Genomic DNA, 26,026 nt, shown 5'->3' with positions numbered 1-26,026 from the left:
TTATTACTTGGAAACTTCTACGGATGTTTCTCAGTGGCGGTTGTGTGTCTTGATGTTGGGTAAATTTATCATGTAATCCAATAGCGACAGTTACTGTATTTCCTCACTTTACAGCCTGTTTTCATTGTTACACAGAAACAACCCCAAAAGGTCTGCTGGCAACTCATTGCTTTGTTAAGGAGTTTATAAAGTGAAAGCAGAAGTGATGCATCACAGCAAAGTAATACAGTAACTGTCACGTTTGGCTGCTCTGATGCCGTTTTCAGTGTAGGCTAATAATTCAAGTAATAAGGTAATAAGGTACAGTTAAAGAGCTGCCCTGCCCTCCCATGTAGCTGTGCACTGCAAGTCAGCTTCCTGAAAGACCCCCCATTTCCTTTTCCCTATACTTACAAAATAGACAAATAAAAAAGGGGAGACAGTTTGGTTTGGAAGCAAAATAAATATCACCCATTGCTATTTTAAAGATAGTTCTGTTAAAAATCTTATATCTTGATTTTACCCACAATAGTTAATATGATTATTTTATTTTAAGTTTACATTTACATTTAATCTCCCAATGCTTGGAGAACACCATTTTAAGAGAAATATGGTATATACCTTGCCAACCATGATTTTAAAATATTACCTTGACAAGAGTGATGGGTCACTCTCCTTTAGTTTCCACACCATTACTGTGGGCTTCAGTCTTTAAAGGACCCGACCTTCCCAGTCGACGTAGGCTGGGTGCTTCAAAGTCTGTGAAGACCCGAGGTGGGCGACTGGACAGCTTAACCTTCAGATTTATTCCCGCCCTTACCTCAGCGTAAAGATGCAGCCCATGAATTTGTACACACCCGCAGTTTCATGATTGAAAAAAATTCCAAATAACTAAGTTAATCTTTCTTGAGTGTAAGCAAAAGGTATAGTTGCCTTCAACAAGCCGATCAGCTGTGCACAGCAACAGGTGGCGTGGAGGCTTCTGGCACCTCAATGAAAGGATTTTAAACTGACTGCCATTTCTTGTGGTTTGAAAGTAACTTTCCAAAAATTTCATATCCCTTGCTCATGGTTAGATCAATAAACAGTTAAAAGCAGCAGAAGTGATGTCATCGCCAAGGATGAAGCAGGTGTCAGGTTCAAAAGATGTCCGTCAGTCAGCGCTAATGTGCCTGAAATAAAAGATGGCCTCTTAGGGAAGCAGATGTCTACAGGTGAGGTGGTTGCACGGCTATGGCACAGATCTACAGTGCCAGTGTTTGTGCAGCTGTGTAGTGTGTGTGCGTGTGTGTGCTGCAGCGACAGGTATGATCTATGGGAAGCAGAGTAAAAGACAACAACCTGCTGACTCCTCCCCCTGCTGCTTTAATAGGACCAGAGGTAAACAAGACCGTTCTACCCTGTAGCTTGAATAACACTCTTGTTTAACTTGGATGTTTGCTCATAGACATTTAAAAAACATGTCGGCTGATTCCCATCATCCCTCCTGTTGACACAACCTACTATTAAACACAGACATTTCTCCATTCTAGTAAAAGGGCACATCTTAGTTGATTGTTTGGGCCTTGATTAACTTGATTACTTAGGTTTTTGTGGTGGAAGAGTGAGAAACTTGACGCAAATAAACACGACTCTCCCTGTGGTGGGTTGGGTTCAATGTATTGTTAGAAAACTTAAGAAAAACTGTCACTTTTCTGAATTGTTGACTTTTCTCCTACAGATTCGTTGTTTTTCCTTCTCCCAAAAATAGAAAAACGATCAACATCCGAAGAAACAAAAGAAACTGGCCAGATGAACCAGTTTTGTTCTTATTTTTAGTAAGCAGCCTGCTCAGAGGAATGTTTTCTATGGTTTTGTTATTAGATGCTTTCCTTCCCAGGCATCTAAAATAGATGCAGAAAAATTATCCTTTGTGCTGTGCTGCAGTTTCTGTGTATCTGGCTCGTCTCGGCATGGGACAAGTGGGAAAAGGTGAGATCAAGCCTTCATGGGATGATTGAATAAGACTGAGGGGACTAAATGCTCCTTGCCCATAGATGCGGATGGCTGCTCTTCTCTCACTGTCGACAGGCAATCTTTTCTTTTTTTTATGTCTTAAGTTAAGACCCGTTATAACCTACATAGCGTTTGATTCTTCACTTAAACCTTATCTGGTACTTTCAAAGATTTTCTCTGACTCACATTCATAGAAACAGGGGTTTGCGTTGAGCAGAGTGTTATCTTTAGTTTGGGATTCACCTTTTTATTTGACTTTATTGTCTCTGTGGATGGTGTAATATGATGAGCAAACACCAGTATATGAGAGTTACAACACATCCTTTGCAATGTGTTGCTCTTACAATACTGCAGTGATTACTTAGATTTCTGCCTAGTTTTTGTTGTAATCTGTGGCTCAGTTCAACGCTCATTTGTGTTCCTGAGAACTGTCCAGTCCAGTTGTTATCAAGGGCAGTGTTCCTAGCCACCCCCCTATTTTTTTCTTTTCAGAGCTGTAGCTTACACCAAAGCCATGGCAGGGGGAGGGGAGAGAGTGGCGAGTTCAGCCTAGTTTTACAGCTTCAGCTCTTACTTCCCAGTGCTTAGACAGTGATCGATAGGCTCAGACATGCTCTGTAGGACAGGCTGTGGGTGGGTTCACTCATTTTCTTGTGTCCTCCTCCCTCATGATCCACTTTACCAGGGAAGTTCTCTCAAATTTAAGCTGCACATAAAAGCAGATTTTGTAACTGATTTCTGGAATGAGTTCACTAGAAACGGTGACTTATCTTGTCATATTTCATAATTTGCTAAGAAATTTTAGTTTGAAAGCCTAATACCCCGGCCACAGCTGATGGATGCCAGGAATAACCCAGCCGGGTTGAGACGACCTCTTTAAACTGGGCATCGCTCCAGCTTTCAATTAAGTGAAGCACTCCTTTTTTCCAGAAAAGGCAAAACATCTACATGACGCTTACATTTCTCTCAATGCTGAATTACAAAATCCTTAAGACCAGAGCCATATTATTAAAGACTGTGTTTGGTCTTGTGTGTTGCCATGTTTGTGTTTTGATGGAAACTCAATGAGTATTATTACTTCTTTGGAATGAGTTGTACTACAACCTGCACCGTTATAATTTACCCCGGTAGATCCCCTTAATACCCTCCCACACTTATTCACAATACATTCATTTATTCACAATTAATCAGATCTTCTTAAACACATCATCACTTTTTTTATGTCGCTACTTCCTGATGCAGAAGTTAGCAGTTATCAGTGAATCGTTTTGACTGAAATAAAACAAGAAGTGGCGTACCCCAACACCTCGGGTCGCATCAGCTACACACTGCAGATAAGATCATGACCTGCACTTCCTGGAAACAATGAAGATGTAAACAGGTACAACATTACTGTCGCTGAGTTAAACATCAGTGGAAAAGTAGAATTACAGTGGGGTTTATGTAGATTCAAGTTAAGTCTTGAATAAGGAAACATTTATTTGTGAAGGAGGTAATGCATTCCAAAATATTATTTGTAAAATATTTTTAGGTTGTATTTAATTAGGTGACAAAAGTAGGAAAAACGTCTTTTTTTTTTAAATAACTGAAGGTAGCTATGGTTGTCCTGAATGAGGTTCTTTCTGTCATGATACGGATCCAAGTTCTTTAACGGTGAGGGTATTGTGCAAAATCCTCTCTTTTAAACTTTATATTGTGTTATAATATTATTTCCTAATCAAAAACATAGCAGGCGGCAGCAGCAGCAATTAACAAATGCTTGGTGGAACTGCAAGGCTGCAAAGCTTACCATGCAAACTGCTTCTCACTGCAACGCCCCTAGAAACAGTTGAAAACGGCAAAGTGGGGGAGCATTGTTGTCATGACGAGCAGAAAAAGTGAATTCATTTTTATGTACACATCCTTTTAACAACTGATGGTGACATGGTTGTTAAATGTCAGCCTCAGTCACTGTCTCACCTCTGCTGTGTGTGCCTGTGATTACTGTCTTTTGGTTAAATTTGGTATTATACAAAACCGATTCATGTAGTGTAGGTTCAGGCAAACTATTTATGTTATTGAATTATTTTATGTAGTTCATTTGTAGTTCTAAACATATTTGGAATCCTTATTTCTGTCTTGGCGGAGTTGATATTCCTTTCTACTACTGCCTGGATCACACATAACCAAATATGCAAATTAGGTGATGATGTCAGCTCCTTTTAGGAGAGCCAATAGCTGCTATTCTTGCTGACGAGGCAACAGTGTACAAGATCTATGTCAGTTTAAAAGGTAAAACACCCAACAATGTCAGTCAAGTTATTGCAGAAGAGATGGGAGGTTGCTCTTTTGGGTTGCTGTTCTTAGGAGAGTCCAATTTGGCTTTTTTTTTTTCTGAGTACTACTTCAAGCTTCCTGCTCTGGCTTTATTTTGTTTTGTGTTGGCAACAAATTTATTTTTAATCCATTTTCATTTTAATTAATTTGCTGCCCTTGTTTCCTAGAAGAAGACCGAAGGGTTCTAGGAAACCCTTCTTCTTTGATTGTGAGCATTACTTCACTACATGCAGTTCCTTTTTATCTGGAGCAGTCAGTGTAAATGGTGAACAACATTTACTTTGTCAGGAAAAACCGAGAGCAATAAGCAAGGCATGTTTGACAACGTGTTCAAATGAAACCATGCATCATTAAAAAAAAACCTGGCTGTGCAAATTGCGGCTACATGAATTGCTTGTAATTGGGAGTTTGGTCAGGACCCCTGGTGCCAATTGTTATTGGTTATAGCTTAAGTAGTTTGTACACAGTATGAACACACAACTTAGCAATGTAAAACACTATTTGGGTTTCATTAAATCTTAAAAGCATAATAGAACTATGTTGCTTTGTTGTGTTGTATGAAGCACTATGTTTTTATAACCATCCAGCAGGTACTACCAGGGTTATAATGGGCTGTGTTTTAAAAGAAGTACATACAGTACATGGATATGCCAAAAATATTTGTGGGCACAAAAGTTTGAATGTTAGTTTAATATCTAGCTAAATGTTATTTGTGTGTGTTGAATGAGTAGATGCAGTAGACTGTAGTAGATGAATGTCTGTTAATGTCTGTTAATGTGGGAGGAGACTCCAGTATAAAGCCGGGAGAGGAAGCTCCTATTTGGAAAATTTTGGCCTTAAGATGCAGACAGAGCTTAATAGCCAGGGGGACAATATTAAAATTTTTTTTTTTTTTTTAAATGTGCTGATTTAATTTCAAGAATTTGGGGGTTGTTGCCTGGACAAAGCAATGTAAAAATGCCTTAATCAAGCCTCTTATTTTTCTTGGCTGTACATAAAGTTCTCCCAATGATGAGCTGGTATAGTTCAAATATTTTCGGATATTTCCCTAAGAACTTTTTAAAGAAAGATCATAGTTTTAATGTTTGTCATACATGTCTATATAGACTTGGTGTATCACTATTTGTTTACCTGAGTGGAGGTAAAATGTCGCAAAGTGAAAATAGTCAAAACACAACCAAATCTGGCAGTCAGTTTAATATCAGTATGGCCTTATTTGAAACAGTCGAAACAGTTCTGAAAAGAATGATCATAATGCTTTGCTAAAATACCTATTAACCCTGGATTTATACATTAACAATATGAATATATAGTCATCAGCTAAATTGGACTTTCCTGTTTGACACTATGCTATTTCTCACTTCTTTGGTATTCTAGATACATGTTTTGTTTTAGTATCTGGGTAAAAGTTCCTTGATGGCAGCTACTTTCATCCTATTTCTGTTAAAGCCAGGTGGAAGTAAGTCCACATAACAGAGAGGGAATCCAGGGAGACATCCAGACTCCTTTTGCCTTGCTCTGTAAGTCAATCCTTAGTATCGAACAAACATCTTCTGTTTCCTTCATTTTTACTTCTCTCATGTGTTTTCAGACTTGCGAATACACCCTACTAGCTTAGTCTCCTGTAGCTTTTAAATGTTTTCTATCCGAACATAGATAGGAAAATACAGGATTCCGCTCTTGTCTTTCCTGGTGTTGCTGTGAGCTGCTACAGATGGTGACAGGTTGCCGATAGACACATTACCAGAGCAGTGAAGCCGGGGAAGCTTCTTCAGCCATCACTCATTTCATCTCTGCGTCTTGATCTTAATGGCCCCCAAAATAGAACAAATTTGTGCTCATACTTCCAGAAGAGATTAGGAATATCATATTTGCAGGGTGGTTTTTTGGGGGGGGTGAGAGAGAGGAGGCCTTGTGGCAGTGTCTGTGTTGATGGAGGGAGAGACGGGGGTCCAGCAGGATTCTGTGTGTCAGCAGCCTCCATGTGAGATGTTGCCTGCTGGAAGTGCATCCCTGGCATAAGTCCAACAGCCCACACACCCACCCCCCCTTAACACTCCTTTACGACCCTTTCCCTTCCTGGTCTATCTTCCTCTTTTGTGTCGCAGTACAGAGAACAGACTCTCTCTTTAGATGGCTGCTGGAAAACCATGTGGAGCTTAAGTATGGAAGGCTGCTCTTCTTCATTTGTGCCTATCTAATTATCAAATACAGGGGTGTTCTTGGTTTGAAGCAGGAGTGACTCAATATATTCAATACAAAAATGATATGTAGATTGATTACAGACAGATGGATATATCTTATATTTATTACTGTTTGTTTGGATGATTTTGGCTTGCAGCTCATTAAAACCCAAAATTTAGATAATCTGGAAAAGAACCAGTGGTGGGCAACGCTAGCTCAAATTGTAGTTGCACTAACCCTACAGCAGGAATCATAACCAGTAGTTCCGCTATTGTTAAAGCACAACACCTACACTGTATATTGTGGAAGCTAATGCTAAAACACTAACTTCAGTTTAAATTATATCTGCCCTTGAAAAACTACAACCCCTGTGCACAAATTTAATTTTGTCTTTAAATTCACAGGTTCTACAACACCCTTACATATTATATTTATCTTTATATTTTGTTCTCTACTGTCTGTTTTATTTTGTTTGCAATTATGCTATTTGAGATTAAAAGAGGAAGCTTGAGAAGAAGAAACAGAACTGGTGTGGGTGAAATGGGTGAAGACAGTGTGAATGTCTAACTTCTTGAAGAATTAGTAATTATTATTTAGTAATTATTTCACTCATGTGAAAGTTTACAAACAGCCAATTAAATTTGCACTTTAGGATTTATCTGGAAATGTTAGTTTAGGGGAAGCTGAATCCTTTATGTTTTGCTAATCAAAGTTAGCAAAAATTAGCACCACTATTAGTATATTAGTGGAAGTGTGTCCACCATTGATAGAAACAATAAAAAAGGATTTAATGCATGAATGCTGGCCTTGTGAAGAGCATGTCTATGTTGTGAACACTTCATGCTTTCAATACTTGGTTGGAAATCCGCTTGTGGTTCTGGTTTAATGGTGGCCTTTGGTTTGTTTGCTTTGTTGTGCCTCTCAATTTCCTCTTGACAATTCTCAGATTCTCAATGTGGTCTAAGTCAGGTAAATTTTGAGAAAAATTGATAATGTGGTCATTAATGCTGGTTTTAGTACCCTTGGCATTGTGGGCAAGTATGAAATCCTGCTGGAAAATGAAATCAGCCTCTTTATAAAGCTTGTCGGTAGAAGGAAGAATGAAAATGCTCTACAAATTTCTGCGCTGACTTTGATTTGTGCACTAGAACAGGCTTTACTTCACAATACTCTTGACGCTGCAGTTTTCCCTGTTTGTTCCTTCTACTCCATTTTTTTCTTTCCACAAATTTATCCATTAATTTCCTTAGGTAGAGAGCAATTTGTTAACAGACAGATTCTCTAGAAATGACCTTTTGCGGCTTACTCTCCTTGTGGAAGGTGTCATTGATAATCTGGTGGAGCCATTGTGGATGTTGACGCTGTAGGCAGGAAAGATCTCTGGTAGCAGTCAGTCTTGCAGTTAATCTGAAGAAACCTCTGACTAAAGACGCTTGCTGCATGGCAAATCCTGACTGTCATGACATGCTAGCAGCTCAATTTCCAGGCTGCAGAGACGATACTCCACAGTAACATGTCCTGGATAAGAGCATTAGTTGTAATAACCCTTCTAATCCACCTCATTTGCTTTGGCCATGCCTCATAAAATCTCTGTCTTCACAAATAGTTAGAAAACCAGGCAGAGAGAGATATTAATCCATGCCCTTTATGAGTGAAAGAGATGGATTTAACTTCTTCTTCTATCTCATCCGTTGGCCCAGCCTTGCATGCATACTTGTTTTTAGTGGTAATCTTTATTATTGTAATTTTCTTTGAAAAAACTACAACAAAACAAAACAGGATTTGGGGTTTTATAAATTATATCACAACCCGGCACATTTTTTTCCAGTTTATTGAAATAAATGATCTTTTCAGTGATATTCCAATTCATATGGATAAGGTGCAGTTTGTTTGTCTGAGATAAACATTTGGCGACCATATGCTGACACGACTGGATTCGAATGAAGCAGAGTGTCGTCTTTTGTCCTGTTCTGGTAACGGAAGGAGTCTGCAGTCTTTCAGTGAAGCTGTCATGGAGGAGCGCTGCTTCTCTTCGCTCAGAGAGGGATATCTGCACAGGAAATACGTTGGGAGGGAGTAAACACCTGCTAGTCCCCCCTTCCTCTCACAGCCGCTTAGACAGACACCAACCACACACAACCACATGTGCTTAAAAAGGCAGACTTTCCTCTTTGGTCTTTTTGATCAACAGTAAACATCAGATCACACGTCCAGCTGTTGAGACTGTTATCATTGCAACACTTTCACCTTTTGCACAGTAAGAATTGAACTTAACCACAAGTGTTTATTTCTTGAAATGCTCGCAATAAAAAGATGCTGCTTTAATAAATGACTGTGCTGAAGTTCTTTTGGGATAATTAACTTGCACTCTTATTGTTTTTAAATTCCAGGCATGGAAGAAACGTTGGTTTATACTTCGGAGTGGCCGAATGAGCGGTGACCCTGATGTTCTCGAGTACTACAAGAACGACCACTCAAAGAAGCCCATCCGGGTCATCGACCTGCACTGCTGCGAGCAGGTGGACGCTGGCCTGACCTTCAAGAGGAAGGAGTTCCAGGACAGCTTTGTTTTCGACATCAAGACGTCCGATCGCACTTTTTATCTCGTCGCCGAGACGGAGGACGAGATGAACAAGTGGGTCCGCTCCATCTGTCAGCTGTGTGGTTTTAACCAGTCGGACGACACTCATGGTAAGGGACCTTCTGCTCATCTTAGAATTATAAAATTACATTTCGGGTGAGATAAATGAAACTATTGTATCATTATTCATCTTTATTCCTGGGCAACCAGTTTTTATGCTGTAAACTAGGGGTGAACCAGCTACCAATATCAAGGTATACTTTCAAACAAGGGGGTAAGTTTTTTTTATTGACTTGGAAACAATAGAGCAGACTCTTTCCTTCCTCTGTCTGTTCCTGCTGATCAGCTGGCTGAAAAAAGGCTTTTCTCTCACTTTTGGCTCTTTGGAAATATCTATATTTAAGAAAAACGCAGATGGCAATGGTGGACAAACTAAAGGAGAGCCAGCCATCACTCATGTTAACCAGTTTATTGGAACAGAGGAAGGTACCATGAAGTGTTTTTTTTTTCTTAATTTATTACTCAAATTAGCCATGACTATAACATAAATAATCTAAATTGTAAAAATGTTACAACTACAGTGTTGGTGTATACAAAAATGAAAGGTTTATCTTCTAAGTAACAGAAATTAAATCATATTATACACTTTTTGTTTTGACTTTTGGTGTAAAAATCATGAAAGCATAATATTTTGGCCAAGATTGTCATATTGTGAGAGCCTCATACCAGCTGGCCCATGCCTACTTTAAACAACACATTTAAAACCTCGTGGTAACACTCGGACAGTTGGGTTTTATCTTTATTTATTTGAGAGAACTGGAACATCTCCCTGACAGACTCGATTATTGATTTTCTTTTCTCATAGTGAGCATCTGATTTTTGTTGCTTATGAATAAGAAGACTGACTGTTTCAGTGTGGACATGTCAAAGTTAGCTTGATGATGCATATCCTTTTTGTAAAAGTTGTTACACATATAGAGTGCCTTGTTCCCCCACCACTGTTAGTGAGTGTACTCCTGGCATCATAAATGATAATGGAAGTGCTTAACAGAAAAGCCCTGCTAATGCTATTTCCATGTGGGAATGTTTTTACCTTTAGCTTTTAGCATGCTAACTGCTCATAAAACCTGGAATTAGTGTCAGTTAATTCCTCTGCCATCAGTGTTAAAGCGTCGTAATCATTTGCAAACCTTGAACTATATTTTGTGAAATGAGCTGCTGTTTCAGTGTTTTCCCTTGCCTTCCATGTTGTTGTTTTCCCACCATTTGACAGCTGGTGAACGTTAATCTCTGTGCACATGGTTGATCATCTGTAACATGCGACATGTCCAGGTGTAGACTGAAAAAAACAAAACTGTTATGAAGTTTTAATGATTTTTGCATCACAAAAGCTTTCCCTTGGGACCATATTTGCCAATTAACAAGGTCCTTCTACACTTCTTGAACTGTATTGTTTGTAGTGTAATGCTTGGGTTGTGTTTAAGGGAGGAGAGGAGGCGGCAGACTCGTCAGGACGTCAAAAACTCACAACCGCACTGGTACTGGGAATTCCACAGTGTTGTCCTTTAATAAACACACTCTTCACCAACCTTACAAAGCCCGGTTGAACGGCTGCTATATTGTCAAACATGAAAATGAGCAGAGTCCAAACAACCCGTAACGTTACTAAAAGTTAGGGAGCTAACATGTCCGTCTCGGTTCATCTGTCCATCCGTAGCACGTTTCTCCCACGCTCTCTACAGAGACGTGGGGCATACTTGTGACATCATTAGCGATACCAGTGTATCTTAAAGAGACACTACACAATTACGGCTGTTACAGTAGCTAGCAGGCTATGACTTGAAGACTGGAGGGGAATGTTTTAGTTATGATGACAACTGCATAAGTCATCATAGTTTGAACATCATGTACAGCACGTTTTTGTTATAAAGCTCTGCTTTCACAAAAGTATCTAGTTCCTTTTTCTGTGAAGTTCTGTCTGAGTGCCTTCGTTATCTAAATGCGTCTTCATTCACGCTTTCGACGTCTCTGAAACCTAAATAGAGAAGTTAAAATGGGCAACTGTTTAAGCATGTCCTTCTCTGAAAACCTAAAGCACTGCTTTCTAGGCAAAAATAACATCTAACAGCATGTTGGTGCCTCCAGGATCAAACTAAGGAAAACACGAGACATACTTTCATCGCACCAAAACTAACAGTATTTCAGTGAGACACACTTTGAAGTTACTTGAAATAAGAAAGTTTTAACCTGTATTATTTCCAGTTAATGTGTGTCATTTATATGTGTTCAGTTTCTGTTAATCTGATACTCCTAAATAAAACCAAGTGCAACTAATTGCCTTCAGAAAGTCACCCGGTTAGTAAACAGAACCAATTTGTATTTAATTTAATCTCAGTATATATTTCCAGCAGTTCTGAGAAGTCCTCATAGGTTTGTTAGAGGACAACAGTGGACAAACTATAAAGAAGTTTAAATGGTAAAATTCTTTACCGTTGAAAGAAGTTTAAGTGGTAAGGTAGAAAAATAATTTTGAACATAACTTTCAACTTCTTGTGGAGCGCCGTTTAAGCCACCATCTGAAAATGAAAGGAATGTGGAAAAACTGTAAGCCTTACAAAAATGTGACTGTCCAAATGAACTCCAATTTCTTTAATCGTTGATCTGGGTGATCAACGATTGGCCAGTACTTTCATGTAAAATCAATCTTATCATCTGATCTAATCTACCGCTGCAAAAAACATGAAAATCCGCCCCTGCACAGCAAAGCAAATCTTTTGTGAGAGAGACACAGCAAACCTGCCCACCGGGTCATGTTGGGACATCAAAGTTTAACTATGGTCAACCCACTGTTGCCAACTGAGCAACTTTGTTGCTATGTTCATAGGTGTATAATGACCTTATAAAATCTGATATTGTAAGTTACAAAAAAATTGTTATCTGCCAAAATTGTAATCAGCAGATCAGGCTTTTTAAATATCGGTGATTGACGAGAAATCTGCAATCGGTGCTCTTCTACAAAGACAACATTATTCAGAGAGGCTGGCAAAAGGCCCAACTCTGATCTGGTTGGGACCTGATCAGAGTTCCCAGAGTTATGGCTTTGATTAAACTATTTTTACGTGGCAGAATGGCCCAGTCAAAGACCAAATGACTTGAGCTGTTTTGTGGAGTCTAATGGAGACTTGTATCTTGTGTCAAACAACATAAAAGCAGCAGTTTTATTCAAGGCAATTGGTCTGGTTTGCATGATCTTTAATGTGTTCTGAAAGCTGTGTGTTGTCTTCCTGTTTTTCTGTTCCATTTTCTGCCTGCTAGTTGCCATACGAACAGCACAAACATCTTAAAAGGGGTCCAAACAGCACGCATCTTCCTTCACAAACCTACATTGCACAACAGGCCTTTTGGGCCTGTGGTTTTTTTTCTCTTTTTTTTTCGACTTTTAGACTTGTTGACAGTCATGTCGATGAAAAAGATGTACCTGCTTCCTATGAGAGTTAACAAGTTGTTTGCAATGTCACACTAGAAAGAAATGCACATAGATATAGTTAAATAGTTTCATCAACAATAATTGTTCTTTTTTTGGTTGGTACAAAGCAAATGTTTCAGAAAAGCGGTGCAAATTTGTGAGTTGATCAACTGATGAAGCAGTTTTTGGGGTGTGGAAATTCTCATCGCATTTGGAAAATGTCTCTTCCCACTCAGACTAGTAAGGCACCTTCTGTTACGAATGCAGCATTCCGGAGCTGAACGTGTGAACTCAAGCTGTTTGTGTTGTTCACACAGCAGCGCCTAAACCGGTTTTGGTTGCATTTTCTTAGCTGATGCAGGATCCTCTGCTTGTTTTTCTCTGACGCTATCCATCAGATATGTTGGTGTTATTTACACAAATAATGAAGCACGTTCAACATTTTTTTTTTTTTTCTTTTTAAAGCCAAGAGACACGAGAGTCAGTTATAGATCGGAGTGATTGTGTCATCAGACTCTCTGGGAATTCCCTCTCTGAAAGAAAAACAAGCAAGACTTTAAAAACCTGAGAATTTAGTTCCTCTTATGGAAATTATACATGTTGACAGTTATAGTCGTTCTCCCTCAAAATGTTAAAGTGGGGCCCCATAAACAGGAATATGTTGAAAAGAAGGATAGCTAGGCAAATGAAGGAGTATCTTGGTTCAAATAGATTAGTTATTATGAGTTAAAGATTATGCAGAAAATGTCCCATTTAAAAGTATTCAAATGCACGACTATGTAAAGATAGCATGTAAACTTGACCTGGTGGTAAAATGACATGTTTTTGAATTGTCTTTAAAAGTAAAATATATCTGGTTTAATATTCTGCCCCTTTCACTCATTTACCCAGAAACAAACAGCATCACAAGAACACAGGAACACACCAGATCAGTCCGTCTAGAGCACAGTTAGGCTACAATATAAATCACTTCAATCCATCATGCAAAAACGGAATAATTATGGAACACCAATCCTCCCAAGACATTACCGTAAGAAGAGCGTTTGCAGTTTGCCATAAGCCGTTTAGAGGAGTAGATGAGAGTACTCTGCTCCCATGAAGGTGAAATTGGAACACATGTGAAACGATGTGGTGAAAAACTAAAAAGACATCAAAAAACTAAAGACTAAAAAATTTAGAAATGCCATCCTCAAAGAAAAGCAGGGTGGTGGCAGCACCATGCTGTGGGGGTGCTATTCTTCAGCAACCTGGGAGAAGCCCTGTTAGAGACTGCAAAACATAATAGCAACAAGCTATTATTTTAGTTATTGATTATTATTTTGATTATTCTGACAATTAATCAAAAATAAACAATTGGCATATTCTGCTAATTTTTAAATTTCAAATATTTAATTTTTGTTTTATAGGCACAGTTTTAAAACCTTGAATACATCTCCTGTTCTTTACATTTACAGATGTGTACAACATTTTGTTTGTCCACCACCTAAATCCCAGCAAAATACAGTTTGTTGTTGTAATATGACAAAACCTGAAAAGGACATTGTTAGGTTTTTGGATAAATACATGTAGATGTGTTGTAAATGGACTCAACTGGACAACAGCATGTTTTAGAGGGCTGAACCGTCTGCGCTTCTCAGAGGATTCTGCTGGGATTTTTGCCAGCAGCAGTTATATAAGCACCTTGATATGAACCTCACCTTCTGTCATTCAGTTGGCCCTAATCTGCGTTAGCAAGCTGCGTCTCGCGGCGACGAGGAAGGACAGCCAAGAGCAATATGTGACAGTTAATTGTTACACAATTGACTCTCTGTCATTCTGGCCTTTTTGCTGTGCCTGGCTTCGTTTCACTTTCTGCCACACATGTACAGGCTTTCCCACAACACACACTTGAGAATTTCGCAGCCGATTAGGTCATCTGTTTTTAAAAATATTTTTAGATCTCATAGTTCAAAGAAAGGAAATATAAAGCTCTCTTCCCTGGAACTGAATTTATATTTGCTTAATTGCTCTGTTGTTTATTTTTCTGAAGAAGAAACAAGAAACAACAGATCCTGTTGTTGTTGTTGGCTCATGTTTGTCGGTTATCGGGTAGTTTGTGTGGAGATGAATGTCACACAGGTGTGCTGTTATTTACATAAATTCTACGCAGCCAGTGCTTTACTCCTATTATACATTGAAACTACTACATCACAGAACTCTGTAATGTTTACACATTCCTTATCATGTTTTCAATAGTCCGCGTTATATGACAAAACGAAAACCACGTCAAATCTAAACTGTTTTCTCATGCATGTAAAACGTGTCAAGACAAATGAGATGAGAGAAGTGATGAATTGCATCAAAATAACCTTGATGGTGCTAGGAGACAATTTAATTGCATCATCTGAAATGTTTTATTGGCCCTTCTAGTCTTACCCATCTTCATTTTTCAAAAAAAAGAAGAACCACTCTTTTGTGATTTAAAGTTGTCAACGCTTATTTGATCACTTTTTCTCTGCTTTAAGGACCTCAAGGCAACAGTTCTACAGTGAAAATACTCTAAACCAGGCTTGTCTGAAAAAAACTCTCATATTTATGACATTTAAAGAATCTTGTTGAATTTATTTTTACATTTTATGTATGTATCTTTTTACCTACATATTTATAGGCTGTTACTTTACTTATCTGTTTGCTTACTTACTTCATGTACTCATTTTTGCTGCTTTTTATGACTTTTCTTTACTTACTTATTGCTTATTTACTAGTTAGTTACCAACTTATTTATTGGCTCACTACTTGCTTTCTTATTACTTTCTTATATATACGTACTCGTTTCTATTTATTTGCTTTTTACTTGCTATTCATATACTAATTTACTTACTAACTCACTACTTGGATATTTTGTGACTTTCTGCATTTACTTATTATTTGCCTTTTTTTAATTTTTATTACTGACTTACCCATTGACTCACTATCAACCTTCCTACTGAGATATTTGTTTAATCCTTACTACTTATTGAGTTACTTCCTAGTTAGAGTTCAAGTTCAGTATTTGGTTTCCATGTGTGCAGCAGAAACACATTTCGTTCTACAATGAAAATCATGTTTTGCTGTCTGCAAGAATGCAACTTAGAAAAGAAGCTAAAAAAGCAAGGAATATAAAATAACCTTATAAACATATACCATCTACAAGTACCAGTAACAAGATCAAAGTACTAAATATATGTAAATGTTATACAATAAATAGTGTGAATATAATATAGAAGCAGATTATTGGTAGCAGTGCAAATGTAAAAATGTGCTAGTTAATTTTAGTTGATGGCCTTAATGAAGCTGATTAAAATCACACTTAAAGCAAGATGAGTTCTCATGGCTTTTGTAAACTAATTGAAACAACACAATTGGTCTGAATTATGTTGTTCAGTGTTATCTATCCCAGTCAGTCAGAAATATTCTTGCACACTGCAAAATTGAATAAAGACTGAGCTTCTGTTAATCTCAGTGCATCAAAATATTGACTTGACCAACCCAGAGTCTTGACCTGAAACTAAATGAAAATCACTGGGTTATCACCGGCATCACATTTGAGGTCAAAGGTCTTTTTGAACTGCTCAAGAAAAAACTCTGACATCTGACTTTGACCTAAACAAGAAAAGGGAACGTTGATGGAAATCAAATACATGGTTGAATATGCTAAGTTAAACAGAATCCTCTCCGCTTAAAAGACTTTTTTCTTTTTTTTTTTTACACAAATAGCACATATATCAGTTGGACCATGTCAAATGGAGGCTCCAAACCAACTACTACAAATAGAAAGAAATAGACAACACTAAATCATTTGTACAAGAGATGCACTGACATGAACTGTCTGCCTTTTTGGTGCAGATTCCTGTTTAGCCAGTTCTGATTTCGTAAAGACTGATTATTATCTGTGCTTTTCTCCAGTCAGCTGTCTTTAATTATTATTTAGTATCTCAGGAAAAGGCTTTCACTGTTATTTTAAGACAAAATATTGTTGCTAGTTCAGCTAAATTTAGCATCTTATATTTTCAATTAGCACAGTGAGCACAGGAGCTGTTAACATTTTCTATGTATTTCATAGTGAGTGAATCGCCTTACGTGAATTCATAAACCCCCCAAAAATTGCCAATATTTTCAAGTCCAGTATGTTGAGCAACAGTTTAAAAGCACAAAGGAATAAAAGAGCAACTGAAGAAGCAGCCTCTGCAGAAAACATTGTAACTCTGACTTTTAAACATCTCACTTATCCTGAAAAACAAATAGAATTTTCTTCTTTCAGAGACAACTTCCACATTGACGAGGTCTTTTAGCCTTACCTCTTAGTGATTGAGTATCCTGTGTTCACTCACCAAAAACAAACAACCCCCCCCCAAAAGATTGCATTTTTGAGTTTCCGACTAACAAGTCTCCAATGGCTGATCAAGTTAAAAACAATTGATTTTTTTTTTCATCTCTAACATTCATCCTTTTGTCATTGTAGTTGATAGATCTTTTTGTCTATTTCGTAAATAAAACATTGTGATGCCACAGTTAGCAATTTTGTGACTTGTAAACCTATCTGCTGCTCGTAGTTACTGTACATGGGTCCTGTTCTTTGCGTAAAGTAACCTCCGGCATTAAAAGACGCAAGAATCTGTCTTGTTTTTTGGAAACAATGCTTTAAATTTAGATGTAAATGTGATTGTGAACAGACTGTATCAGGGAAAACGGGGAAATTGAAATGACGGCCAACCAATCCTTGAAGCTAGTGTTCTTCATACCCACATGAAGTAAATAAATGTATGCTTGTACAATATTAATATGGATAAATGCATTATGCATTTGCTCACAACAGGCTTCTTAGTCTCTCTTCAACAGAGAGCATGCCTTCTCCCCTACCAAAGTGCCCTTTATCTGCATTGATTTTTGTTGAAATAATGCCTCCATGGCACTGGAAGGTCAGGTTTCTACGGCTGTGAAGCTGTCTGAGGACAGTTGTTTTATTGTTGCAGCTTCCAGCCATCCCACCGAAAACAATAAGCTTAACAGCTTTAGATACAGATCAATTTATGTTTGAGTTTAACTATGCGTTTCGGTTTCTTTTGACAACTCATTTGACATTATTTATTTTTTGTTGTTACAGAATTTATGCAGACGCTGTGCATACATTAAGTTTGAACAAAGTGAGACCCTGGAAAAGGCGTTTTTAAGAGAAACCGGACAGCTGAAGTCTTTTCATACCTTCTTAATGGCTTCTGAAAACACATCCACGGCTACATATGTTTTTGGTTCTCCCAATCTGCTGTTGGGTGTTAGCACTGTTGTTATCAGACACTGATGGCTGGCTGTGTGGCGTGTGTCTGTGCCCAGAGAGACCCAGCCCCGAGCACAATCTAATGAATGGAGCTTCGTTTAGTCAATCATGGGCTTTGTTCTGCTTTCTGCTTGCTGTTTGAACTCGGAGACAAGGATCATCCCCACTAAGGGACCAGGATTTTAGTTGTCAGCAGTCCTTTTGCAGTGCAGCTCCCGCTGTTTTCTTTCTGTCTTCAGTTTGTCTGTTTTCCTGTCTGCTCCTTAAAAAAGGAAATAACAAAAAAGAACGACGACATATTTTTCCATCTGAAGTTTCATCTTTAAGATTATGATATAATAAAGAAATACATAAACATAAAGAAAATTCAGGCCATTGGATTTGTAAAAAAAATATTTTTCAACAAAATCAACAGTATCCTAACAGTATATTACAGTTCGGTGCTTCTTGTAGTGTGATGAAAACCTCTCTTTTTGCATATTGGTAAGAAATACGGTATTTTGTTGCAATTTCTATGAAAGAGGAACTTGTCTGGGTAGTATAGATGTTGTGGCCAAAATTGACTCATTTGTGGTATTTAGAACACATCGTTCTTTAACGAAACTGAAATTTATTTTTTTTAAAAAGGCAAAAAATGCATCTTTGCATGTTTCAGATCCAACCGTCTTTAATAAATAAAGATCATATGCTTTGCTTTAGTGTCTACACTGCTTAAAAGTTTTCACATTTGGTTGCATTGGTCACAAACTTCATTGTGTTTGATTCAGGCTTTATGTGATTGAACAACACAAAAATGGTGCAAACCTGATGTTTACATTTGGTATACATTAAGATAATAATTTACATTATGTGTTTTTTTTTTATTTTATGTTTTGCTGAAATTTTAAAGCGACTGATTCCTAATTCTAAAATGTTCAAATTAAAATATATTTGAAGTTTGATGCGTTAGCTGCTAGCAGTAGAGCAGCCATCTCCGAAAGAGTTTGTACTTTATTTCAGGTTTTTTTTGGTCAAATGAACAGTTTTCAGCACAGCTCTCTAAAATGTTCATGTTTTTATACCTCACTGTTGCACAGCTTCAAGTTTTGTATTCCTCTGCTTGTTTGCACATTACAGTAATGAGGTCAGGCCACTGAAAATGACCTGCTGTTTTACATTTTGCCCCTGAGTGTAATTCATCGTCGTGGAGACAAGCCTGTTTTTGGATGATTGATTAATCTGGCATATCGAGGTAAACTGATGTCGTGGTGGTCTAACGTTGGAGCTCACATGATGCTGAGAGGCGGGCATGCAATCAGGCAAGGCTCCTGTAAATGATCTCTGCCGTTTTCACTGAGCATGATGAAGCTTTGTGACTTTCTTTGCTTCCTGTAAACCCAGTGTTGGCCTGAACCATCTTGGCAGAAGTCTAGCATCTTTTTTTTTTTTTTTTTGGACCTCAAACCCCTGCAAATGGAGTTGCTCTTTTGGGACACACTGATATATTATGGAAATAGGCCTGGCAGATCCATTTAGGATAACTAATAATGCATGCGTACACTTGGGATCACCAGTGAAAACAGTTTAGCTACTCATTAGGGTAGCACACAGTCCTAGATTGCAGCCATTTTTTTCTAAGGGTACTTTCACATAAATTGTATGACCTGTGTCTTGGCCACTCCAACACCCAATAAAGCCATGAAAGAACTGGTGGTAATTTGCAGCGCTCATTGTAGTTGTTTGAACTCTAAGACTATGTGTTTAAATGCAATCTTGTAAGAGAACGTTAAGGGAATTACATTTTAGTAGAACTCAGACTGAAAGCAATCGGACTGAATAAATCTTCCCGATTTAAGATTTTATGGAATATGGTATAAGGTATGCCTGTATGAGAATATTCAAACATCCTACTTTTCATTTCAACAGGTCAGTGGATTTTTTTTTTCTATTTTTACATACTCTTTGAGATCAAATTAGGACATGTTCTCATCCAATTCTGGCCGGACTTGGAGGAAATGAGCCCCCTACAAAGATGTTCTTGTCATGAGTGATGCAGCATACTTCTAATTTTGGCCCCCTGAGACCAGCAGCTAGCTTTTATTAGATTACAGCCACAGAGCCAATGAGACAGAAGGTGATATATTATGGAGCATGATTGGAAAATTGCTCATGAACTTTGGAACTCTTTGACCTGTTATAGCTGTGTACTTTTTGCCAAGCTAAAGGGCCCATTTAGGCGTTTCTGCTGATGCCTGATGTTGGCTTAGACATCAGGATCACGGTGAGACTAACTTATTTCTTGAAAATGTCTTGCTGATGTCTTAGAATAAATGCAGCCCCTTAGTAATAAGTACAACTTCCTCTTTAACTGTTCTAGGTTTTATTGTGCTACAACCACAATGTTCACTGTGTATTTTAATTGGTTTTATTTAAAAGATACAGTTGTGAAGTAATAGGAGAAATTATGCATGATATATATATATATATATATATATATATATATATATACCGTATATAATTTCAAATAGAAACCTGTGCTGAAATTAATTTTTTGCTCAACCCTTTTGAGTCAATACTTTGTAGAACTTCAGTTTGCTAGAATTACAGAAACTCAGTTCAACCGGGAACCAAAGTTGCATTTACATCTGGTGTGGTTCGCTTTCACTGCACTGTCAAACAAGCCAAACACTTTGAAAAACCTCCAAGCCTGTGGTGGCGCTGCACCAGGAGCTACTGAAGAAAACAACATGAAAACCTCTGAAGAAGAGATCTGGCGCTACTTCCTTCTTCATGAAATGTAAACACAAATTTAGTTACAACAGATTTTGTTGAGTGTATTGTGAATAGTTGTGGTCCTTCATCTAGTTGGGGTCCTTGTGTTTTGGTTTTTTATTAGTTTTTTTTTTTTTTTACTATTCTTCTCAAGCAAACATCTGAGGTCTTTGTGACAAAATCTCTTAAGAGTAAATGACACCCAGATGAACTGTATTTACCAATTAAGGGACTTTTGACAGCTAACAGTTGGTTGTCCTTGATGTTTTTAAGGGGTCTCAGAGTAAAGGGGGATGACTACAAACACGTAATATACTGTTTAGCTTTTTCAATTTCCTTCCACTTCAGGATTATGCACCAAGTTGTGTTGGTTGTTTGTAAATCCTAATTTGTTGGGATTTTATTACATTTTATTACATAAAATCCCAATTAAACGTTAACCTAACATGAATAGATTTGAAAAAAAACCAAAACAACTTTTTTTGTTTGTGCCATTTGTGTCTCTTTTTTTTCCTTATCAGCTAAAATATGATATATTACCTTTTCAGGGAAGTTGAATGCTACTATTTATATAAAAAATACATCTGGGAGTATCTTTGAGAATCTTGTGTCTTTGTTTTTATTTTTGTGCTTCTTTCTCAATCCTCGTGTTATGACTGTAAGGAGTTTGTGGAGTTGCTTCCCAGAGGTGACATACATCATCAGGCCCATTAGTGTCAGTGATGAGCCATCTATTCCATCAGCAGACTGGACCAGTAATCTTTCATCTTGCTCTATTTCTGACAGCCGTTTCTGGTGCTAATCAGAGCCAGAAAAAATATTATTTATTGTGCACAAATCAACAAGGAATGATTACGTTCAAGGAATTTCCTAGGATAATTTTATTCTGCTCAGGAATACAAACAACTTTTGTTTTGCAAAGCAGCTCTCCATGTCAGCAGGGGCGGGGGAGTCTGTCTTTTGACAACAAATCAATATATTTACCCATATTAGAGGGGCTAACGCTCACCACGCTGGATGAAAGCTTTTACAAAGCTTTTTGTGGAGAAAGGAGATGATGCCTAACCAGTCCAGGGAGAATGGAATCACTCAGGACAATGGTTCAATTGAGGATCATTGAGGTGGGGGCAGTGTGGGGAGTCCCTGCCTGTGTGACTGTTGGCCTATGCATCTCACGGGTGTCCACTGGCCTGGAGACCTCATAACAGAGGCTTTTTTCCCTCCAGGCCTGAATGTGGCCTCATTCAGCAAACAGGACTCCAGAATACTGCACCCAGCGCCAGTCCCACACAAAAACATAGATGCTCACACAACACATTTGTGTTCTGCAGCTCTAATCAAGACCCACTGATTCTTCTTAAAGGCTAGACTGGCATTTTTGTGTAACTAATTTAAAAGGTCTTCTTTGAAGGGCATGTGACATGTGATTCTTTTACAGAATCTCCTTTTCAGTTGTGGTCAGGCTAACAACTTACAATAGTTATATTCATTTCTGTCTCACTTTGAGAAGAACTGAGACATAATTTGCTGAAGAGAGGACATTACTTTGGGAACACTATGGCCACAATGGAAAATGTTTTGTTGATGGTTACGTTCAATAAAATTAGGATGTTGGCTAAGTAACACCACTATTTTCTCATCAAAGACAAAAACTGTGTTGTTCTTTTGATTACTCTTATACTTGTGACAATTATTTAGGAAACTTGGGGGGGAGGGAAGGAGAGTGTTCCCAACACAGAAATATGTCCTCCTCCCCTGTTTACTTTCACTCAGTTCACTCATGTTTCCTGCAGAGAAACAAAAAAAAAAATAAAAAATTTGGATTTAAATTATGCGGCAGAAATTTCAGAAAAACACTATTGCTGGTTGGTTTGACAGGTTTTCTGCATAAATGTACCAAAAGTGCTCACTCCATTCTTTTTCTGTTTTGCTAATAAACAGTAAAATTAATGTATCACAATGGTTCATCAGACACTGTTGATCCAGATGATGTGATCATCCACATATGGTACTTCTTTCCTGTTATTGAAATGTGGCTTCAAGGTGCAGAAGGTGCTTTTAAAATGGTTTGCTAAACAATGAAAATGAAAATTGTGCTTTATTTATGTTTCATATGTTAAGTTTTGATGACTTGTATGGTTTTAGCACAATATTTTCCATTTTAAAGAGAAAATAGTTAAAAATTGTGTTTTATTCACTAGATAACTAGATATAAATTCAATGAGGCAGTATACCATTTTCAATTCATATTTTGTCTTTTTGTTATTTTTACTTTTTATAGGTTGCACAGTTAAAGTGACAAAACAAACAACAAATCAATTATAAGCCCAATATATTTAGACTGCAGTGAAAGTCGGTGGCATTGCATTGATATTCTCGTGCTGTCCGTGCATTTACTGGAGAGTGAAGGAGAAAAATTAGCTTCAGCAGCAGCTAAGCTTTTTTTTTTTCATGTCTCCCTCAGCTCTAGTTGCACACAGCATCATCGGTCGATGGATCAGTAGACCGCCCACTCTCTACATGCTGAGCACCTCCTCATTTTGGCTTTCCGCCCAGTTCGTTTCCAACATCCCCATCTCGGATTTGGCTTTTCTTTGTAGTCGGTAGAAAAAAAACAAAACAAAGCAAAAAAAAAAAAAAAAGAACAGGGATGCCACACTGAAACAATAAGACGGTGGGACTGGCTTGGTCACTCTGTCCGTCTTCACAAAGCAACGCCCGGCTCAATACAATCAAAGTACATTGACCCTGATTTTCAAAGTGTAACTTGGATCATGTGCGGCTCAGCCGATGGCTCTGTGCAGCTCTAAAAGCAGAGGGCTGCTGTTTTCTGTTCTCCCTTGAGACGGATCCTTCTCCTGTATTGATTAGAGTGCAGAGTACAAGGCAATGCAAGACCTCAAACTCTCCGGTAGATTTAAAACTGCTCTCTGGAAAGCTCTCTTGTAAAGATTGACACATTTTACAACCATTTGTACAAGGACTGATAAATTTGCTCTTCATTTCACAGCATGTTCAGATCTGTTAAAAAAACAGCCGTGTAAATAATCAATCTCTCCTATTTCTGCCTGCCTGCAGAGAGCAGATTACACCATATGCCTAGATCTGTTGGAGCAGATGTCACTGGCTCGATGGCTCCTGTGAGCGGAGAACGGAAGTCATCGGCGCCTGTCCACTCCAGCCAGCCGGTGCTCTTCACCTTCGACGTGCCCGTGCGCCACTCACACCACGGCTCCCTGTCCAACAGCGCTCCTCAGGACTACCTCCTCCTCCACCAGTGCATGAGCAGGAAGACAGAGAGTGCACGGTAAATGTCCTGATCCTCAGACGTCCTGTGTCGGTTTCCTGTTTTCCGTTGATGCAGGTCAACATGCAGGTTTGTGACTCTTCCTTTGCTCAGAAGCCCCAGAGGGTTAAAACTACTGCTGCAGGGGAAGAGTTATCCAGCTGCGCGTGAGAACCCAACATGAAGAGATAAGAGATCTCTTCATACTTCTAAAAATAGTCAGTGTTGTAAGACGGAGGGGAAGCAAACTTGTGGTTATATTCTAATATGTGCCCAGATTACAGTTCCTAATAAAACTAAAAGAAGTTTTAATATACAAATATTTGCATTTTTGAGGGCAATTTCCTATGTTCAGTTATATTTGTAGATTGAGTTTTCCTTCTTTTAAAATGTTATAATAAAAAAAAAGGAGGCGTGAGAAATAGGAAACTTAAAAGTTTGATGTGTATTTCCATTCACCTCCATTTACTCTGATATCCCAAAATAAAACTCACTGCAACCAGTTGTTTTCAGCTGCAACCTTTCACACCCCATGTGGGAGAATATGTTCAATGAAGATCTGGTCTTCAAAACTGACACACCATTCCCACAGTAAAACATGGTGTTGACAGCATTACCCCTCCACTCAACAGAGGAGTACATTATGTTGGCTAGTCAAAGAGATCAGCCACCTTTACAACCCAAAGAGACATTTTTGGCTTTTTCCCCCCTACAAAATAACATTTGCCTTCTCATTTAAAAAACAATTAATATTTACAATTTATTATTTTAAAAAACATCAAACCTTGTCATCAAAAAAATAAACCATCTTAGATACAAAGAGGCCAACTTAGTACAACACAGGATGAAGAACTGCTAAAACTAGTCTTCCCTATTTCTTTTACATGTTACATTAATTATCATTTCATCATGTTTTATGTTGAAGTTTATTAAGAGTTCAACAAACTCCTAATAGAACAGACTGAGTTTTGTGTATGGAATAGTTTTTGGCATGCATCAACAAGAGACTGCATATACAGATTGTCAGCTACGCTTAGAGCCTGAGAACAAAGGAAACAAATGTTTATATGAAATCACTTCTGAGTTTTGCATTAAGAGTTTCCTCATCTCCTGCCATCCTGCCTGTTTCTGAGGCCGCATAATTACGCCGCCATTCGGCAGAAAGTCTGTGCAGCACATGATCAATGAGTTCGAGGCGGCAATTCATCTTTTCCGTACATTTTAGGCTCACGCAGGGTAGAACCATGCTCTCAGCTGCACGATTTGAATGCAAATTTGCTGCGCTGGGACTTTGTGAAACTCAGAAAATCAAACCTCACATTCCATCTCTTCAGCTGGAGGAACATATTTTTGTCAGAAGGTTTTGCATCAAGAGGCTGCTAATTAAGAGAAGCATCTGGTGGCAGGGTGAGATTCATGTCAGAATGAAAATCCCAGGATCTCATGAGCATCCATCCGTTATCTATACCTGCTTAATCAGGTTCGCACGGGGGCCGATGTCTCTATCTGCTGCAGTCAACACATATAAGATTACGAGACTCTGGATAGGTTAGCAGTCCATCAATAAAATGGGACCACTGCACAAAGGTTCAGAAATGTATTATATATTGAGCAGCGTTGTTCGACAGGTCGAGCCGTGCAAATGAGAGACAGTAAATGAGGCATGTCCCCAGAGTGTCCATCTGAGAGTAAAAATCTCTGGGAAACATGTAGCATTTGCACTTCTCTTTCCTGGTCAAGTAAAAAATGTGATTGAAAAAGAAAACAAACAAAAATAATAATTAAACAATTCTTGTATGAAGTTTGTTGAGCTAAATGCATTGCAGGCCAAAATGATTCATACCCTTGCACTGTAGAAAAAAAACAATCTGTAAAATGTATGGTAAAAGTTATAGACTGTAAAATGTAAATGGTTTATACATTATATTACAGTAGAAAAAATTTACCATGACTCAAGAAACATTTTTTAAGTAATTTTTACTTTTATGTTTATAGAAAACATTGTAATTTATTGTGAAAATTTTAAGAAATTGTAAAATGCATAGAAAAATACCATAATGTTCCTGCCATATAAATAATCCTAAAATTAACAGTACTAATCAGCCAAAATTACAGATTTTGCTGGTGTTTATAATTTAATGTATGGGGTAAAACTGCAAAAATCATTTCTAAGGC

The 26,026-nt window shown here is 38.0% G+C and overlaps 1 protein-coding gene across 2 annotated transcripts in view; it reads left to right on the top strand.

Annotated features, from left to right (window-relative positions):
- The window catches only part of gab2 (GRB2-associated binding protein 2), a 46,484-nt gene that overhangs the window by 12,082 nt on the left and 8,376 nt on the right, over positions 1 to 26,026 (top strand). For both annotated transcript variants that reach the window (XM_027998824.1, XM_027998823.1), the window contains exons 2-3: positions 8,865 to 9,165; positions 23,644 to 23,872. In XM_027998824.1, coding sequence (XP_027854625.1) covers positions 8,865 to 9,165; positions 23,644 to 23,872 — 530 coding nt within the window. The remainder of the gene's footprint in view (positions 1 to 8,864; positions 9,166 to 23,643; positions 23,873 to 26,026) is intronic.

Source organism: Xiphophorus couchianus, chromosome 18, assembly GCF_001444195.1.
Source record: "Xiphophorus couchianus chromosome 18, X_couchianus-1.0, whole genome shotgun sequence".
NCBI lineage: Eukaryota > Metazoa > Chordata > Actinopteri > Cyprinodontiformes > Poeciliidae > Xiphophorus > Xiphophorus couchianus.
This window is presented reverse-complemented; position numbering and strand designations above follow the sequence as displayed.